A 12,174-nucleotide genomic window follows, 5' to 3' on the forward strand; every position below is an offset into this window, starting at 1 on the left:
TTATCAATAGACTTTTGCAAGTTTATGGCATATAGCTTCCCGTCTTTCACTCTATTTTGATTCACAAGATACAAATTAGTTTAATCCGATTGGTAAGAGGCAATCAAAACATTGTACCTACTCTACAGTGGTATCAGTAAAATTGTCTGCTCAGGGTGCAAAAAAAAAGCCCTCACACGGCCCAATATCCCGAAAATTGAAAGTGTTACAGGTGTCAGAAAATGGCGTCACAAGGAAAAATGTTTAGAAAAATATTTAGGATTGAGAGTCCTCAGTGTTTGTATAAAAAAAAAAAAAAGTAAGCAAATATTTAGGGTAAAATTTCCTGCAGAACACCATATGCCAGTCTCCTATACATGAGAGATCTTTTAATTACTGGGCAGCATGTCATCATAGGAGGCATTGTAATTATTAACTTATACCATTTTCAGAGCTCTATCCAGTTTATACAAGTATTAACATTACTTGGACCACGCTTATGGCAGGTATACAAAAGAGGTGATGGTGATTTAAGGTTTGCTGCTTTTGTAAAATGAAGGAAAAAATAACTACGGTAATGTTCCCTGGGGTATTGGCTGTAGTGCTTTCCCAGTGGAACAACTGGCGCACATCTTGCTTTGCTTGCCTTTTCTAGCCGTTTGCCTCTGTAAAAGTAGCCTTGGGTTAGTAGTTTATTCACTGGATGATTCCTGTTGGAAGAGTCCCAACGCTCACTGAGAATTGCAGTCTCTGATCTGAAATTGCTGTATGGTGTGAACATTTAGAACAGTAAAAATATATGAAAATGTCCCATATTTCGTAGCAAACGGACTACTTCATCATGTATAATAATAGTAAGCATTTTCTCTGCAGATAACACAACGGCAACCTAAAAATATAATAGAAAATCGTATTATACCCTGCCCTTTCAATTCATTCAAGTCTTTTACGATCTCATGGTGAAAACTGGCCAAATATCTTGTTCTAACTGTACTATGTAAATGAGTAACTGATATACCCATGTATTTTCTGAGAGTCGCACAATGCACTTTGTAGCATCACTCCGCACCTTTTGCACTTGACATTACAATGAAAGAAATGCATTGAAGGGATTCTCAAGTTCTTTTCTGGTTAGAATTGTAAGTAAAAACAAAGCAACTTTGTAGTTTACTTCTTATTAGAGAGCCTAACTGTTCCCAACGGAGTAATTTTTAATTTTATAGTGTAGAGTTTGTTGCCTAGGTTACCGGCCACTCTGCGGTCTCATAGTGGCCGGTTACCTAGGTAGGGAGCTTGTATCCGTAGCGGGCTCTATGCTTTATAGTGTGTGGTTTTGAAACTGACCAGATCCCCTGCATCCTTCCTCAGAGCCTTGCTACTCTCCCATGCTGCAGAGCCAAAACCTCCTTTCGTAGCAGCATTGGTCAGCGGCACCACCATTCTGCCGGTCCGAACTGTCAGGCTGCAGGAGTGCACCACCCTCTGCAAAGCAAGAAGCTGGGTGAGGCGCGCCCCTGAAGACGGTGCGTGGAGAGCACCCTTGTCATATCCTTGTCTGTGCCTAAAAGTTTAACTCAAGAATAATCTGCAAACATAAGTTGTGTAGAAGTCATGTATGTCACGGATGTCTGTGTCTTCACACATTTATCAGACAAAAAATTTTGGGAATTCAGATGCTGGCAAATCTGTCACTTTTTTGGTAAATGTCCACATTATGGTTAGAGGGTAATAAAGTACCGTATATGTTCACGTGGCGTTTTTGCAGTGTTTTTTTGCTACTTTTTACAGTACCAGAGAATGAGCTTTCCGAAGTCAAGTAGAACATTTTTGTATAGAGAAGAACGTAACAGACTAATATCACCTGCCGGTGCTCCATCCTCACCGATCCCTTAAATAGAATTAGGAAGACGTTTCGATGGACACTTCTACATGATTTTTGGTTGAAAATTTTTTTTTCTGTTATTTAAAAATTTTGCACAGTTTGCATTTTTGTTGCGCTATCTATTGCTGGATACAGAATGAGATAATTGAGAATCTGTCAGTGAGCTTGTCCTGTGGGGAGGGTTTCTAACACTTACAGTAGGTGCACACTACAACATTTTCAGGCATATTATGCGTAAAGGCTCTAATTGACTGCCATTGCTGTCATCATGTTTCAGCCTACGTCTCATCTTGTAACTGTTTCATGGTTGGGCAACCTTGGAGCAGTTAATGCAAGTAATATGTTCAATCTTTGGGCACCTTTGTTTGGAAGCCGCACACTATACAGGAAAAAGATGCCGGTGGCGGAGCCGCCGTTAAAGCCACCTCAAAGCTGCCAGGGGAGCCACTTCAGGAAATAAGTTGCTGTTTTAGGACACAAAACTCCGATGGGTATGCCGATGTATCCTAAGCGTCATATGCAGGGTAATAGTTTTCTAAAACTGCCTGGTTACCACACTGAAAGCGTGGAAAAGTGAACTTTATTCTTCCTGGCAGCCACCGGCTTTCAGTTAAACAGACGTGCTGGCACGGCTTCTGTCACTACTCCGGCACACTAACTGACAGCTGTCGCTGCACTGATATTCTGCATAGATGGCTGTCAGTCAGTGTGCTAAGGCATGCTTACAGCCGCCACTCCCTGATTACTGAGCGGTGACTGAAGCTGCGTGGGGATGCCTCTATGACTGAAAGCCGGAGGCCGGGCAGCTTTAAAGCTTTAATAACCTTCTGATTAACCCCATATTTGCTGGTTAATAGCATTTGTGGACATGATCAACTCTTTTTTTTTTTTAATGAATCTGCACCTTTATTTTTAATCAGTGGGCCTTAACTAAATCCTCATACGAAGGAACAGATGTAAAGGGACGTGCCTGCTTCCCAATGGCCGCTGAAAAAAAACCCAATGTGCATCAGACCTATTTGGAGATCAATATGTATACTCAAAAAAAAAAAAAAAAGCAGAAGCGCCCCTTAAAGACGTGAATATATTTGTATATATGCGTGTGTGTATATATAAAATATATATGTGCTTCACGCTAAATTAGAATATCATCAAAAAGTTAATTTATTTCAGTTCTTCAATACAAAAGGTGGAACTCCAATATTATAGTCCCTACAAACAGTGATCTATTTCAAGTGTCTTTTCCGGTGTATGTATGTATATAAAATGTCACCATTCAGATATATATGGCCACCCGAATGAATACTCAGATAGTGATGAAGGTAAGTTAAGGTTAAGTCACAGCTAATTTAATAGGATCATGTAATAACCAATACAGAGGCTATAGAAGGGAAACTGCAATAATTTTAATGAGAGCAATTTGCAGAATTGATCTTAAGCCCAAAATACGGGGTGTCCCTATCCTTCAATATTCTGGCTGTGTCAAGTGTTTACAAGTCACGCCATATTTTCATCCTTGACAGTGAAAGCATTGCACAAAGATGGATAGGCAAAATGAAAGCACCGGCCGTAGTTCTCTAGTTGTTTTGTCGCTAGCGTTTGTTCAGGTAACCAATATATAGTTGGGTGTTGTATTATATAGGCATATGCTTATTGTATTTATTTTCCTATATTTCAGCTCCAGAATGTGGGAATCAATCCAGCCAACATTGGCTTCAGCACTCTTACCATGGAGTCTGACAAGTATATCTGTATTCGTGAGAAGGTTGGAGAGCAGGCTCAGGTGGTTATCATTGATATGGCAGATACAAACACTCCATTGAGACGTCCGATATCTGCTGAAAGTGCCATCATGAACCCAGCATCTAAAGTCATTGCTCTGAAAGGTGAGTCTTCTACATGGCTTCAGCATCTACATTTGTATTCATGCATAGATAGTAAAAAGGCTGAGCAGTGACAATTGTCTAAAGATTTGTGCTTTCGCTTTTTTTGCCACAGATAATTGTACATCAACCATACAACTATTGATGCAGACTCTTCTTCATAGGTACTTTAGTTGTCAATACGCCTGAAGCTCTCAAAAGAAGCCCCCCATTATTTTTTAGAAGTGTATATATTTATGTAGTGTCTTGTCAGTGTATTATTGTACTTTCCTACCTTCACCTTGTCTCAGATCTATGGGCATTCTGCTCCTCTTCTCAGTAATGTCACCACTCTTCAGACTCTTTTATAAGCATTTATGTGATCTAATAATGTTCTATCCTGACATTGCTATAGATTTGTATACAAAAAAGGAGTATTTCTTAGCTATAAAATGTATTTTTTATTAAATGTATATGTGTACAAAGTTTAATAAACCAAAAAACTTAAGATTTCAATTGTATGAAGTTTCAAATGGTAGATACAGCGGTCAATATTACTTTTATATATGAACAGTACATTTAGCCATTAATATCTATATGGCTGAGATGCTTTTACCCATAGAATATGCTCTGCTATGCACGTTTCACATGTTTGATCTTGCTTCTTCAGGGGGTATACTGCACTAAACTTTCCCTCAGCACTGCAAATTGATCATGTGATCGGAAACTATAAATCACCTAAACTGTAGCTATCAAGGCAGACTAAGCATGGCGGAAGCAGGGACGCAACACCCAAATAGCTTCTGGCCTTACGCAGACACAATAATGATGCCTAGAGCCGGGTGGAGCACAGAGCGACGGGGTGTGCACATGCACAACGGATCCCATAAGTACTGAATTGGTTAAGGAGAAATATCTGCCTATAAGTAAAAAAGAAGAAAATAATTTGCTTTGCAAAGCTCTATTTTAATGTAGTGCCGTCTGAATTTAATGCAGGTAAAAGCCAAACCTTTGCTATTAGACTTGTGCAGAATGAATACAGAGACGGCTGTAAAGAGCTCAATAATCAACGCTGGGGGTACTTCTAGTCTGTAGTGTAATAATAAAGAATAAGCACTTTATTCCATCGCAGAATTCCTGAGATTCTTCTGTTGCACTAGATATAAATAAGTAATTGATTTATTTCTTCAGCTCAAGTGAAATGTGAACACTGCACACCCCCCACCCAAACTGCCTGGTCCATACATGGCCACAGAAATCCCTTTTGTATGTATAGAATGTGGTCGCTGTAATGGGGTAAGCAGAAATAATTGGGACTGCTAGACTAATTCTTAAGTCAAGAATAGAAGATACACACTTGGCAGCCTCAGCGTGGTCACAAACATTCGACACGTGGTTTTACTGGAAGACTGCCCCATTTCTTAAATAGTCGTTGCGCACTTTTTTTTTTTTTTTCAAGTAAGAGTTCTTTCACACTTCAGTTGTGTGGCGTCAGTTAGGTCCGACATCGTGGCGGATCGACGGATCCGTCAAATTTGGTGGAAAAACGGTTCTAACGGATCCGTTTGTTTGACGGATCAGCTGCCCCGATCCGTTAAAAAAACGGATCCGTTAGAACCGTTGCGACCGTTTTTACATCCGTTGTAACCGTTTTTTGACGGATACGTTTTTTAAAAGGGGAGGATTTCAATGTGATTGGCTACTGGATACTACTGCAAAACTATATATAGCGTGTATTTACACCACATCTTTGAAAGGTTGTAGAGAAAGTGGCAGAAATGGAAGGAGTCCTGGCGAACATTGCAAAGATCTATGCGGATTTTACTTTTGAGGCAAATCAGTTGGCAGTCAGCGTTCGAGAGAGGGAGGAACAAAGACTGCGCATCCTACGGCAGCGGCGGAAGAGAAGGCTGTGGATCCATCCCATCACAGCACAACGTATGACCCGTGATGTTTATTCCATGCTTTACATGGAACTAAGGGAAAACCCTCAAAAGTTCTTCAATTATGTGAGGATGAGAGCTGAAAATTTTGAGTCTTTATTGGGCTATGTGGAAGACTGTATACGTAGACGAGACACCCAGATGCGATTCTCAATATCACCAGCAGAGCGTCTCATGGTGACTATTCGGTAAGTAATTTTTTTTTTTTAAATGATTCTCATTCATCAGACTTATAACTGTAATGTTGTTTTTTGAATTTTTTTATTAATTATTGTCTTTTCGTTTTGTTAACAGATTCCTTGCAACTGGAGAGTCGTTCTCATCCCTCCATTTTCAGTATCGACTTGGGATATCCACCATCTCGGGGATCATCAGAGATACCTGCCGGGCATTGTGGGAGTGCCTACAAGTGGAATACATCCCAGAGCCATCACAGGAGAGGTGGCTGGAGATCGCCCAAAATTTTCATCAAATTTGCCAGTTTCCAAATTGTGTTGGAGCAGTTGATGGAAAGCACATACGGATCGTCAAACCTTCAGGCTCTGGATCACAGTTTTATAACTATAAGAAGTACTTCTCTATTGTGTTGATGGCCATAGCCGATGCACAATGCAAGTTCATCGCTGTTGATATCGGTGCATATGGACGCGCAAATGATTCACAAATCTTTAAAAATTCACCAATGGGGCGCCGTTTATATGGAGAGACATTTGATTTTCCGCCCCCTAGACCTCTCCCTGGAACAACTAGTCCACCATTACCATTTGTTTGTGTTGGAGATGATGCCTTCCAGCTTTCCCCACACTTGCTGAAACCCTTTGGAAGTAGTGGACTGACCCAGAGGAAAAAAATTTACAATTACCGCTTAACCAGAGCACGAAGAGTAGTGGAATGTGCTTTTGGCATCTTAACTGCCAAATGGAGAGTCCTGCTAACTGCAATTAAACTGCAGACTGAAACTGTCGATGATGTGGTCAAAGCGTGCGTTGTCCTGCACAATTTTGTTTTATCAAAAGAACAAGTTTCCCTGGAGGATAATGTTTCTGAAAGCACCTTACGGGATTACCAAAACCCCACTTTTTGCAGTCCAGTAGCAGTCTCCAGAATGCGGGACAGTTTTGCAGACTACTTCATGTCTCCTGCAGGATCAGTTGACTGGCAGTATGAAATGGTGTAAAAAATTTTTTCTTTTTACACTTGTAAAAATACCATTTTTTGTTTGCTTACAAAATCTTTGTACTTTAATGCAGCATTGTATGTTTTGCAACGGTACCCTTTAAACACTGTTATTGTTACTATTGCCATAACCTTGGTGATTTAAAAACTTTACAAAAAAAAAAAAGAGAAAGACAATAAAATTGTTTTTAAACCAAAAAACTGTTTATTTATTTACAGATTCTCATAGTTTGGGGTGGAGATAGTAGCGGAGGGGCTGACAGGGCGGACCACGTCGAGAGTGGGGGACAGGACATCACGGGGAGGAACAGAAGTAGAATGGGTGGTGAAAACATGAGGTTGTGTAGAGAGTTGAGGTGCAGATGTGGTGTGTGGGAGGTATGAAGGTGTTGGTGGGATTGGGAACGGAGAAGTTAAAGGGGAAGAATGGAAGGGGGACGGTAAAAACTGGGAAAGACTAAGGGGGGAAGGAACAAATGACGAAGGAGTAGAATGGACGGGAGGAGGACGGACAGGAGGAGGACGGACGGGAGGATAGACGGTGGATTGAGAGGGGAAAGGTGTTGACACATGAAGGGTAGGTGGAGGGGCATGGGACATCGCCTGCGCTAGAGCAGTGTGGCAGCCTTGCATCACATGCATCTGCAGGTCAGGAGTTAGATTTTCCATGTGCCTGAGGACCGACTGAAAAAAACAGTGCCTTGGTGACTGATTTGCATCTGATTGCATCCTATCAAGACGACTGCTGAGTTCAAGTATGCTTTTGTTAAGCATATTGTACCCAGCAGACGTTTGCTCACTCAAAAGCTTGATGGCACTGTGAAAGGATGCATTCAGCTGCAAAAAGTCAGGTGCATAGCTCCTTTCCTGACCTCTCTGTCGCTGCCGTCCTGACCACAAAGTTGGTCTAGATGTTGCGGCAGTGGCAGAGGGGTGGGGTAAAGGGAACTCTAACTCATCACCTGCAGCTTCAAGTGACGAAGTCCGCCCTGCTGCTCCAGCGCTGGTGGATGAGGCTGAGGGATCAAACGAAAGGGAAGGTGCAGAAACAGAGGGGTCGACGTGGTCCCCGGTGGCGGACTCTTGAGGGATCGCTCCAGAGGGGTGCAACTCTGATGCAGGCTCCCGAGTGCTGCAGAAAGTGCTGTTAAAGAAGAAAAAAAAAATTAGTATCTGGATATTACAATTGCCCTTGCTGCAAAAAAAATTGAAGGTTACACATTTTTACAGTTTGACTGAAAATATGTGGTGTTGAATATTTACCTTCTGCTCAGCAGCGTCGACCGGAGGAACGACAGGGCTCTGGCATGTTTGTATCTGCTCCTGCGTCCTCTAGATCCACTCGGGGCCTGCATCTCCTTATTAAACTCCCTCTTGAAGCGATCCCTGAGTGACCGCCACCGCACGATAATCCTGTTACCTGGAAAGAGAAAGCAAAAATTGGTTACTATACACCACATTAAATCATGCCTAACATAAGGTTATGAAGTGTGAATACTTACGCGCTAGATCCTGGGCCCCAGCATCGAGTTCCTCCCAGTTATCCATAACAGCACTGCACACTTCCTCCCATAGCCGTCGGGTGATTAACTGGTCAGCATGGCGGCGGTCCGACATGTTCCACAGCGGCTCCCGACTTTGTACTGCTTCGATGAGGGTGTTCACATCGATGCCCTCCTCTTCATCATCTTGTTCGGGAGCACGCTGTGAAGCCTAACAAAAAGATAAGAATAAAAAGGGAAAGATTACAACACATGAATTTTACATTTTACTAAACACCAAACCAAAAAGGAACTTACTCTTCGGCGACCGCCGCGATTATCATTCCGACGACTATGGGAGGTGCTTTGAGGAACTCTACGTCGAGCCCCGGATTGTGAAGACTAATTTAAAAAAAATAAATAAAATTAATAATGTTCTTTGATCGAGGCATACAGTGGGGCAAAAAAGTATTTAGTCAGTCAGCAATAGTGCAAGTTCCACCACTTAAAAAGATGAGAGGCGTCTGTAATTTACATCATAGGTAGACCTCAACTATGGGAGACAAACTGAGAAAAAAAAATCCAGAAAATCACATTGTCTGTTTTTTTAACATTTTATTTACATATTATGGTGGAAAATAAGTATTTGGTCAGAAACAAAATTTCATCTCAATACTTTAATATATCCTTTGTTGGCAATGACAGAGGTCAAACGTTTTCTGTAAGTCTTCACAAGGTTGCCACACACTGTTGTTGGTATGTTGGCCCATTCCTCCATGCAGATCTCCTCTAGAGCAGTGATGTTTTTGGCTTTTCGCTTGGCAACACGGACTTTCAACTCCCTCCAAAGGTTTTCTATAGGGTTGAGATCTGGAGACTGGCTAGGCCACTCCAGGACCTTGAAATGCTTCTTACGAAGCCACTCCTTCGTTGCCCTGGCGGTGTGCTTTGGATCATTGTCATGTTGAAAGACCCAGCCACGTTTCATCTTCAATGCCCTTGCTGATGGAAGGAGGTTTGCACTCAAAATCTCACGATACATGGCCCCATTCATTCTTTCATGTACCCGGATCAGTCGTCCTGGCCCCTTTGCAGAGAAACAGCCCCAAAGCATGATGTTTCCACCACCATGCTTTACAGTATGTATGGTGTTTGATGGATGCAACTCAGTATTCTTTTTCCTCCAAACACGACAAGTTGTGTTTCTACCAAACAGTTCCAGTTTGGTTTCATCAGACCATAGGACATTCTCCCAAAACTCCTCTGGATCATCCAAATGCTCTCTAGCAAACTTCAGACAGGCCCGGACATGTACTGGCTTAAGCAGTGGGACACGTCTGGCACTGCAGGATCTGAGTCCATGGTGGCGTAGTGTGTTACTTATGGTAGGCCTTGTTACATTGGTCCCAGCTCTCTGCAGTTCATTCACTAGGTCCCCCCGCGTGGTTCTGGGATTTTTGCTCACCGTTCTTGTGATCATTCTGACCCCACGGGGTGGGATTTTGCGTGGAGCCCCAGATCGAGGGAGATTATCAGTGGTCTTGTATGTCTTCCATTTTCTAATTATTGCTCCCACTGTTGATTTCTTCACTCCAAGCTGGTTGGCTATTGCAGATTCAGTCTTCCCAGCCTGGTGCAGGGCTACAATTTTGTTTCTGGTGTCCTTTGACAGCTCTTTGGTCTTCACCATAGTGGAGTTTGGAGTCAGACTGTTTGAGGGTGTGCACAGGTGTCTTTTTATACTGATAACAAGTTTAAACAGGTGCCATTACTACAGGTAATGAGTGGAGGAAAGAGGAGACTCTTAAAGAAGAAGTTACAGGTCTGTGAGAGCCAGAAATCTTGATTGTTTGTTTCTGACCAAATACTTATTTTCCACCATAAAATGCAAAAAAAAATGATAAAAAAACAGACAATGTGATTTTCTGGATTTTTTTTTCTCAGTTTGTCTCCCATAGTTGAGGTCTATCTATGATGTAAATTACAGACGCCTCTCATCTTTTTAAGTAGTGGAACTTGCACTATTGCTGACTGACTAAATACTTTTTTGCCCCACTGTATGTATTGTGTGCTGTGCTGAATGTTTGTGTTGGGTGTAGTGCATTGTATGTGAGGATCGGTCTGTTCAAAACTTACACTATGCGCTCCCGCTCCTTGTATTTCTCCACCCTGTCCGTCTCCTTCTGTTAGCCCCTCTGCTTCATATTCCTGTGAATACAGAATAAACACATAAAGGCTTAAAATACAATTGCCATTGTTGCACCAAAATAAAAAATTTATGAAGAAAAAAAATGAACACCTCAGTTTGCTGATGATGTGCTGGGGGGCTCTCAGAAGAAGACATTATGATCTTGCGTCTATCTTGGGTTGGTCGGTCCCTTGCTTGGGTCCTCTTGGTCCCTAGAATCTGTAAGCATAAAGGGAGTTCTAAGCTACTATACAAAAGGATAGATAGATAGATGCAGCTTTCAGGACTTTACACTTACATCTGTTTCCAAAACTTGGGGCTTGCGTATAGCTTGGGTCGGTCGGTCCCTTGCTTGGGTCCTCTTGGTCCCTAGAATCTGCAAGCATAAAGAGAGTTCTAAGCTACTATACAAAAGGATAGATGCAGCTTTCAGGACTTTACACTTACAACTTTTAAAAAAAAATGGGGAGCCTGCTTGTGTACGTCTTGGGTCAGTACCTACTACAGTACCTACAGTGCCAACTTATTTTTGATTTCCCCCACCACAAAAGAAAAAAAAAATTCTACCGTCAAACTTGATGCACAAGCTGCCAAACCCTCTACCTCCTGTTTCCCCACAAAAAAACCCCCCAAAAAATCCCTTTAAAACAACACCAAAACTACTTAGAACTTGATATGCGCAATGCGCATGCTGGTAAAACCCACCTAAACAAAGTTTAACCTTATAAAAAATGTTCCTCATTCGAAATTAAAATACCAATCCCCAAAATTGTTAATTATGATTACCCTACAGTTTGTATTTTCTAAAACCAGATAACATATTCTATAGCAAAGATTTGCATTACACATTTGTATATATAACCTTTACTGCATGTTTACCCAATATTACATTTATCTTGAAATGAGACTACTGACAGTTTTGTGAAATTTTTATTACTATATTTTTTAAAATTTTCTTTTTTTTAGGGTACAGTAGGAGCTACACTGCTCTTTATTTGAAATACAAGTACATTATGGAAAACAACAAAGATGCAGAACACATCACACATCATTTATACACACACACAAAACAAATTTTACACCACAGCTATTCAAAATACCAGCATAGTATGAAAAACATATAAACAGGGCAGGCAGGCACACGCACGCACGCACGCACACACAGCCACCTTCTGTCTGTCCCTCGGCACTCTGCTTCTCTGCCCTGTGTAAGCACAGCGGCCGGAAAGCAGAGTGGTGACGTCACCGCTGTGCTCTGCTTTACGGCTGGCTGGCGCTCACAATGCAGAGAAGCACAGCACGGGGACAGACAGCGGAATTTACCTTTTTTTTTTTACTTTTACACTGGTAACCAGGGTAAACATCGGGTTACTAAGCGCGGCTCTGCAGTTAGTAACCCGATGTTTACTCTGGTTACCGGCATCGTTGGTCGCTGGAGAGCTGTCTGTGTGACAGCTCTCCAGCAACCAAACAGCGACGCTGCAGCGATCCGGATCGTTGTCGGTATCACTGCAGCGTGTGACGGTACCTTTAGTAAATACATCAAAAATCAACATTAACCAATATGGCATTGACAAATGCACATGCAACCAACAAGATGCACACAAACATACCTGCAAGCAGAGTCATAACGCAAGCATAACACATGAACAGGCGTAATATT

General features: G+C 41.9%; 2 protein-coding genes and 1 long non-coding RNA gene across 3 annotated transcripts in view; 2 read left to right on the top strand and 1 right to left on the bottom strand.

Moving 5' to 3' along the window:
• The window catches only part of LOC138669914 (clathrin heavy chain 1-like), a 150,178-nt gene that overhangs the window by 24,563 nt on the left and 113,441 nt on the right, over positions 1–12,174 (top strand). Inside the window, exon 2 of the mRNA XM_069756778.1 lies at positions 3,540–3,747. Within this exon, the coding sequence (XP_069612879.1) occupies positions 3,540–3,747 (208 nt within the window). The remainder of the gene's footprint in view (positions 1–3,539; positions 3,748–12,174) is intronic.
• On the top strand, positions 5,646–6,983 carry LOC138669917 (uncharacterized). The gene is made up of 2 exons (XM_069756788.1): positions 5,646–5,854; positions 5,961–6,983. The coding sequence occupies exons 1-2, from the start codon at positions 5,664–5,666 to the stop codon at positions 6,841–6,843; spliced, it is 1,074 nt and encodes a 357-aa protein (XP_069612889.1). The 5' UTR covers positions 5,646–5,663; the 3' UTR covers positions 6,844–6,983.
• On the bottom strand, positions 10,460–11,082 carry LOC138657729 (uncharacterized). The gene is made up of 3 exons (XR_011317159.1): positions 10,810–11,082; positions 10,623–10,730; positions 10,460–10,531 (listed from the first exon to the last, which is right to left on the bottom strand). It is a non-coding gene; the product is annotated as an uncharacterized lncRNA (long non-coding RNA).

This window comes from Ranitomeya imitator, chromosome 1 (assembly GCF_032444005.1).
Source record: "Ranitomeya imitator isolate aRanImi1 chromosome 1, aRanImi1.pri, whole genome shotgun sequence".
NCBI classification, from domain to species: Eukaryota; Metazoa; Chordata; class Amphibia; order Anura; family Dendrobatidae; genus Ranitomeya; species Ranitomeya imitator.